General features: G+C 40.6%; 1 protein-coding gene across 2 annotated transcripts in view; it reads left to right on the top strand.

Moving 5' to 3' along the window:
• Positions 1–11: 11 nt before the first annotated feature.
• The window catches only part of Tgs1 (trimethylguanosine synthase 1), a 42,506-nt gene continuing 34,104 nt past the window's right edge, over positions 12–8,413 (top strand). Inside the window, exons 1-2 of one of the 2 annotated variants that reach the window (XM_015986273.3) lie at positions 12–148; positions 2,211–2,291. Coding sequence is in view for 1 of the 2 variants with exons in the window: in XM_006992639.4 (XP_006992701.1) it covers positions 45–148 (104 nt within the window). In the remaining variant the exon portion in view is untranslated. The remainder of the gene's footprint in view (positions 149–2,210; positions 2,292–8,413) is intronic. The other variant, XM_006992639.4, reaches the window with a different exon arrangement.

Below are 8,413 nucleotides of genomic sequence, written 5' to 3'. Positions count from 1 at the left end.
TGAGTCCTTCCCGCCGCGGACAGGAGAGCGACCCCGAGAACGAAATGTGCTGCGAGAAGTGGAACCACGTGGCCGAAATGCTGCTCTTCATTGAGGACCGCGACGAGGAGTACAAGATCCTTTGCCTCTGCTCGCGGGCATTTGTGGAGTAAGTCGCCACTGCCCTCCTCCTTTTATCCCTGCTGGAGACTGTGGGTGTCGCCGAGGTCGAATGAGGCTCTCCTGAAAGCCGGATGAGCCCCTCCGGCGTGACGGGATGGGCTCCTACTGCCGTTACTAAAGGGAAGATTAATTCTGATTCTGATTTTAAAAATATGGTAGCTTGCATGTGTTATTTCACGTTTATAAATGAAGGGCCAGTCTCAAAGTTGAGTTAGTTGGACGAGGTGACCCGGGCTTGTAATCAAAGCGCCTCAGTAGCAGAGGCAGAAGGATCGGGAGGGAGTTCGAGACCAGCTTGAGCTACACCAGTTAGATGGAGGTGTGAAGTGTAAACTAATTGATAGAGCATGAGGTAAGGTTCAAAATAGAGCTCTCTTTTCGAACTGTAAAATCTTTTCCAACTAAAGTTCACGTAATTGAAACCTGTATTCCTAATTATTTGAGATGAAAGGCTTAAGTCTGTTTACAGCAGTGGTAGAGAAATGTTTGTTTCATGTTAAAAATTGAATGGAAAGAACCTACTTGTAGCAAAGGCACTGACAAGAAAATTCGAACCTAGACATTCTTTTTATTATGTTAATGGTATGAATTAAGCCACCTAAGTTGTTTGTTTGTCCCTAGAAAAATGTGTGTTTACCGCAGTGTCACGTGCTTCTTGATAGATTCAGATCTTTGTAGGTCTTTGTGGAGGTGAATTTTATAGCTTAAGAATTTAAGTTAGCGGGTACTCTTTTTCATTGTATGCTTGGGGAAGAAATCTGGAAGTCCCTCAAAGGAAACAAAACACCATGTTAAGTTTAATATATAGAATACTGTCCTTTTTGTAGTTGGATGAAGGTTTTTGTTTGTTTTGCTTTTGTGTGTGCTCCTGTTAGATGTGCTGATAGACAACCGAATCTAAGACAGAACTGAGCCGCACTGAATTTACTTTATAAGCAAAGGAGATCAATATTGCTCTAAGATAGTTGTTTCTACAATTACTCAGTTAATTATGGTTATGAGACTGGTCGGTGCTGCTTTGATATGAATTTGTGGCAGGATAGAGTGAAAATTGTGAGGCTTTGGGAAGGGAAAGGAATTCCTCCATTTAGAGTCTTCTTGAAGCCTCATGTCAGCTTAGTCAAGAATACCAGCATCCTTAACAAAATTTGCTGTGAAGATGGCCTGAGTGAACACAATATTGCTTCTATTAGAAATGTTTTGAGTAAGAATGTTAAAATAGGGCAGTGAGGTGGCCCAGTGAGTAAGATCCCCAGGACCCACATGGTAGGAGGAGAGAATAAACCCCACAAGTTTAAGGCATGGTCTAAACAAGTGACTCTGGCAACCTGAAACTCACTGTGTGGATCAGGCTGGCCTCAAACTCAGAGCTCTGCCTGCCTCTGCCTCCCAACACAAGGATTAAAGGTGTATACCACCACACCCTACTGTACGTAATTTTCTTAAGAGAATGCTAAAATAACAATTAGCCATGTTTAAACATTTGTGATCTTACTAGTTCCCAAATTTGAACCTGAAATTTTCTAGGAATGACACCTAAGACTGAAGTTGTATTTACAGTAAAAACATCTTAATTCCCTTAGACCAGTGGTTCTCAACCTTTCTAATGCTGTGACCTTTTAATATAGTTCAACATGTTATGGTGACCCCCAACCATAAAGTTATTTTCATTGCTACTTTATAACTACAATTTTGCTACTGATATGAATCGTAATATGAATATCCGTGTTTTCATTTGACCCAACCCGAATCACTGCCCTAGGCCATTATCAGCTATAATCCTATCTATCATCAGGAGCTGCTCTGTAATCTTATCTAAATTTCTTAGCGACCCCCTGAGGTAGAGCATGAAACATGTGGATGATGTGTTCAAATGAGAAATGACCCCCAAAGATAGGCTTAGGTCTTTGAACCCTTGATCCCCATTTGGTAGCACTATCTGGGAAGATGGTGCATCCTTGCTGGAGGAAGTAGATCACTTGGGCAGGCTTTGAGCATTCATAACATTGTCACTTCTAGTTTGCATTCTCTCTGCTTCATGTTTTCAGTTGAAGATGTGATCTATCAGTTTGCTGTTCCAGTTGCCTGCTGCCATGTCTCCCCTGCCATTTTGGACTCCCTCTGGAATCGTAAGCCAAAATAAACTCTTCCATAAGTTGCTTTTGGTCATGGTGTTTTATCACAGCAACAGAAAGGAATTAGGACAGAAATTGGGCTGTTGCTGTGAAGAACCTGGCCATGTTGAGTTTGTTTTGTTTGGGGGGGAATGTGGAAGACTTTGAAACTTTGGACTAGGAAAGAGGTTGAGTGTTATAAACAGAGCTTAGCAGTAGTGTTGAGAGTAAGGAAACTGTATAGGCCCAGTTCAAGAGGGAAACAGATTTTAATACTAACTCAGCCAATCCTATGATGTGTTGGCAAATCTAGCTATTTTCTGCCTATGTCCTGAGTACTTTCCTGAAGCTAAAAGATTTGGATTCATTTCTTTGGCAGAGAAACCTTCAAGAGTACATGACATTGAGTCTGGTGTTATTAATACTGATTTCCCTTATCCAGGTCCATAATGAAAATGAGCAGTGAGGCAAAAAGATAGAAAAGATACAGTTTGGAGAGAAAAAGAGCACTAGAAAGCTTATGTTACAGCCAAGGCATGTGCTAGAAGAGAGGCTATAACTGTTAATGATAGCACAATCAGGGAGAGGCCTCCAACTCTGCACTAGAACAAACAAGTGCCATGGATTTCCCCTAGCCAGCTTCCAGCTTGTGAAAGAAAAGGGCTTAAGTTTTCTGCTCCTAGAAAGCAGCTGCACACAAAAACTGCTGCAGTTGTGATCCGAGGGGCCCAGGGTCCATTCTAGCCAAGCAGCCAAATGTGGCAGTTTTCTGTGTGGTGGTGGCTTTGGAGTCATGAAAAGTGCAAGAGGGGTCCTGAAATTCCTCCTGAATGTTTTCAGAGAGCCTCTGAGAGAAGCAAGGCAACATGTTACATGGCTGGAATCACTGCATGAAGTGAAGGCCCTAAAAAGCCATTGCCTGTTGTTGTGAAAATCAATTCTGAATAGAGACCCCAATTTAATGAAGATGCCAAGGAGAGCTTAATACAAGGTGTGAAAATAGCCTAAGAGAGATGTCTGTTGGTGGGGGTGGGGTGCGGTTCAGCCACCTAAGCTCCCTTTGAAATTAAAGTTCCAGGCACAGGACATGGAGCTACCAAATCTGGTCTTTCTTTGGTCCAGCATTTCCTCACTGTTCCCCCATTTTTCTTTCTGTGCTACTCTTAATTTGGAAGTATGTAGTTTGGTTCTTGATTTTTGCGAGAGGTTGGGGTACAGTTAAGAGATTTGCCTTGAGTCTCAAAAATCTAAAATTTGAACTATAGTTTAAATTCAAAATCTAAGCTTTGGTTTCTACTGAATAGATATTCATTTCATGTCATTCTAAAATTGGACCACAGTTCTAAATTAGAGGCAGTCTAGGCTTCTACACCATCCTGTATGCTTTGAACCCTTGCCTACTTCACTGTCTCTGTCTCCTCTATCTCTCAGCCATTTCCTTCAGCTTCATAGGCTTTCTTTTACTCCCACTAGGCATTACACAAAGCCCAGGTTACTAGGAGTGCTTCTTCTCATTCACACTTAACATTTGTTTCTTTTAGACCTTTTCCCAAGGCCATTTCTCCAAAGAAACCTCTGTCTGTAGAAAAAGTTTATGTCAGTCCTAGTGGATCAGAAGGTACAGAAACAACTCTATGTTGTCACGGGCAGCCCCCAGAGTACTTTTTAGAGACAGCTACTTAGATGAAGACAGAATGTTTAACTTTAAAGCAAAAAAGAGCCTTAGGAAGCTGAATTGGAGATTTTTTAACACAAAGGTAAGCATGAATGTTATTAGAAAGAATGCAAATCAAAAGGAGACACACCCCGAGAACTTAGGTTTGTGCTTCTTAAAAGTGCCCTGCCTGTGTCTTTCACGTTAGCTATTAGTTACTTTATTGTTGCTATAATACAGCACCATGACCAAAAGCAACTTGAGCAAGAACATATTTTGGCTTACTTTTCCAGGGGAAGAGTCCATGTCAGGGGGCATAGCAGCAGAAGCTGAAAGAATGCAGTCCACAAGTGGGCAAGACTATGAACTCTCAAATCCTGCCCCAAGTAATACATTTTGTCCAGCAAGAACGCACCACCTTCCTAAACGGTGCCACCACCTGGGGACCAGTGTTCAAACACCTGAGCCTATAGAGGGCATTTAGCATTCAAACCACTACTTTGTGGTACCCGCAGGCTCATGACCTCTGTGTGTGTGTGTGGGGGGGGGGGGGGCGGGCTATATGTGGTATATGTGGTGCATGTATGTGAGTACATGCACATACTTGTGTGCATGAGGAAGCCAGAGGAGATGCCTAATATTTTCTTCTATCCCTCTTTGCTTTATTCCTTTAAGACAGGGTCTGTCACTGAAACCCACAGCTTGCTTTTTTGGCCAGACTGACACATTGGCCAGTGAACTCCCTTGCCAAACACTGGAGTTACCGGCGTGCACAGCAAGGCTTCTTGCCCTTGAAATGATTTCTTCATTCCTCTCTGCCCACCCTATTTTTGACAGTAGTATTGTGATTTGAATGGCCACCATAGACTTGTATGTTTGAATCCAGTTACTGGAACTGTTTGGAAAGCATTAGGGGATGGGCTTTCAGGTTTCAAAAGCCCACACTAGGCCCAGTCAGAATCAGTCCATCTGCCTGTGGTGTGTGTGTGTTATCGAGTGTTGTCTCCCACCCCCCACCTTTTGCCTGAGAATCAGAATATAGCTCCCCAGCCACATTCCCATCTGCTTTCTGCCATAATGATCATAGACTAAGAAAGCCCCCAATTAATGTTTCATTTTATAAGAGTTGCCTTGGTCATGGTGTCTCTTCAAAGCAATAGAATACTAACTAAGAAGTATCTCAAAGAAAGTGAACCTAGAACTTAATGATTCTACCATAAAGAAGTCAAAAACACAAAATAACCCAAACAACAAATGGACTGTGAGTTGAACAGATACTTCTTAAAAGATTAAATACAAATTATTAATAAATACATGAAAAAATGTTCATTATCCTTAGACATTAGGGAAACGTAAAATCCAAACTACTTAGAGATTCCATCTCATTCTAGAATGATTGTTCTTAAGAAAACAAACAACAGTCCTAGCAAATGCTTTCTAGGATTGGGTGAGAAAAGCCTTATGGAACTATTGGATGGAATCATACATTATGAAAATCAGTATGAAGGCTACTCAAAAATAAATGAATAAAGAAAACTACCCCAAAATATAGATAGACTACTTTTGGTAATAGACCCAAAGGAATTGAAAGTCACATACTATGGCGATAACTGCTTATTGTGTATGTTGTAGGTAGCACTAGTCACAGTAACCAAGTTATGGAGTCAGTCTAGGTATCCATTAACAGATGAATGGGAAAATAAACTGGTCTGTATACACAGTGATGTTGTTCATAAAGAAAATGAAATTGTGTCATTCAAAAGCAAATGAACTGTGGATAATCATCTTAAGCAAAATAAGCTAAACTAAGAAAGACAAATCACATTTTCTCTCAGATGTGGAATCTGGATTTTATATGTGTGCATATATAGCATATCATGACATGAGAAATAAAGTGGAGAGTATTTGGTGCGTAGTACAATATGTGGACCAAGCTACTGTGCTGTGCCACTCACTGTAGCCCCCAGATTGGGGACTGCTAGGGAAAAGGAAGGTGGCTGGCAGGACAGGGAAGGGAGCAAGAGATGATAATGGGGGAGGTAACCATGGGGAAAGTAAATGGTAAACTTGAAATCCATCAGTGTGTAGTGATTATGCTAATAAAACTTTTTAAAAGAATTAAAATGCAGAAAATTTACTAGTGACTTTATAGCACTAATTAAACAAAAATAATAAAACCACAGGAAGGAAAACTTTAAGCTGGGGAATGAAGTGCTTATATCAGTTTGCCCCAACCATTACACTGACATTTTTACAAGATTTATCTGAGGTAGTGTGAATGGTGGTTTATAGAAGGACCACTCAAACTTTGTGCAGGAAAGAGAATATAACTTGGATTAGGAAAGATAGTAGATTCTAGGCCAGCATAGGCATTATAGCAAGCCCATGTCACAAAGCAATTTTTTAAAATTATAAATGGCAATATAAAAGAGAGAAAAAGGGAAAAAAGATTTGAGAAATTATAAGGATTGGATTGAGAGGAGTAAAGTAAGAGCACAGCATACAAAGGAGAAGAGTGGGGCATAGGTAACTCATTTCTTGTATTGCTACTTTTGAGTGATAGGGAGGGATCACTGGTGAATAAGGAGTTTTATTTGGGGGATACAAGTATCATCAGTTTAATTTTGGAGGAGTCTGAGATACACAAGGATAGATAAGTTAAATATTATTGGTTTGAAGCCTTGAAGTTTGTACTGATCTTAAAGACTTAAGCCATTCATCAGAATACAAAATATCTCTATTCTGTGAATATAAAATTGCATGCTTAGAATAAAATATAGGAAATTCTGAAATGGTAGTTACTGTTGTAAAGTTGTTATGCTATAAAATGCTTGTTTTAATTATTTTTATGTAATCCATTTTGAAGTATTAAAACTTAACAAGAATAGTTTGCAGAAAACAAAAAGCTATGGAATTAGCTTAGTTGGTAAAGTGCTTGTATATGAAACCTGAGATAATACCCAAAACCCACCTGAAAAGGGCTAGACATGGGACAGGGACAGTAATCCCTGTACTGGGAAGGCAGAGACATGTAGGTTCCTGGGGCTCACTGGCCTTCCATTCTAGATAGAGTACTTGAGGAGATCCAGGCTGCTAAAAGACTGTATAAAAAAGATACTAGCCAGGCGGTGGTGGCACACACCTTTAATCCCAGCACTCGGGAGGCAGAGGCAAGCGGATCTCTGTGAGTTCAAGGCCAGCCTGGTCTACAGAGCGAGATCCAGAAAAGGTACAAAGAAAGCTACACAGAGAAACCCTTTCTGGAAAAACTTTTTTTGCTGGGCGGTGGTCGTGCACACCTTTAATCCCAGCACTCAGGAGGCAGAGCCAGGCGGATCTCTGTGAGTTCGAGGCCAGCCTGGGCTACCAAGTGAGTTCCAGGAAAGGCGCAAAGCTACACAGAGAAACCCTGTCTCGAAAAACCAAAAAAAAAAAAAAAAAAAAAAAAAATACTAGACAGTGCCTGAGTTTAATCTCTGGCCTCTTATGTGTATAACCACACACATGCATGCACCCACATGTGAACACACACACAAACCTAATCTCCAACAACTCAATAAACTGCGTTTGCTCCTTGTCTTCTCCCAATCTACTTTGTTTTATTTATGTATGTGAGCACATACTATCATGTCTTACCAAAAAAGCAAGTTGTAGATGTGTTTCTAAATACTAAGTTCTATATTTCCCATAAACAATGATATTTTCCTGCATACCTGTTGTAGTAGATTAAACTACCTTTTAACTCCTTTCCCAACAGTGTCTCTTTCCTTTCTGACTGTGTGTGTGTGTGTGTGTGTGTGTGTGTCAATGTGTGGGAACACAGGAACAATCCCTAATTTGCTAAGGAGCAGTGTACCAAGTCTCATGTCCTCAGTGGCTATTAAAAGTGGTCTCCTTGTATCCTGTAGGATTACCTGGCCTGACCTGGGTCCGTCTGACATTTCATCAGGAGTACTCTTAGAACATGCCTTAGCAGGATTGCTACATGATGTCATTCTCAAGTCTTGTTTAAGAAAGCACTTTGTATAGCCCCAACACCATAGGTGTGATGCTACTGACTGCCAGGGTTTCTTTGTAAAGTAATAGTTCCTCTTGCCTGAATGAGTACTTTGTGGAGACACAATTCAGTATAACATCTTACCAAGCCTACAGGCCTTAGTCTTCATTAACACCTTACACCTCCAACAGCTGTTTCTGAAAGTTGTGATTTATCAGCATTTTGTAAGGAGTGTTTTTCTTTCTGTTTCTGTGTATTCATATTGTTAATGTTAGTTTAGATTCTTTTTCTAAGATAGGTTCTCACTATGTATCCCAAGCTAGCCTCACTGCAAACCTGTGTAATCTTCCTGCCTCAGCCTCCAGGGTACTGGGATTATAGGTGTATGCCACTATACCTAGCCTGACATGGATTCTTGACTCTTTATTATTTAGTTTATTGAGAGTTATAATTCGTTGCCATTGTTGATACTGCTTTTCACACTAT

This window comes from Peromyscus maniculatus, chromosome 2, assembly GCF_049852395.1.
Source record: "Peromyscus maniculatus bairdii isolate BWxNUB_F1_BW_parent chromosome 2, HU_Pman_BW_mat_3.1, whole genome shotgun sequence".
In the NCBI taxonomy this organism is placed as follows: Eukaryota; Metazoa; Chordata; class Mammalia; order Rodentia; family Cricetidae; genus Peromyscus; species Peromyscus maniculatus.
The sequence above is the reverse complement of the archived record's forward strand: the minus strand, read 5'-3'. Positions and strand labels throughout refer to the sequence as shown.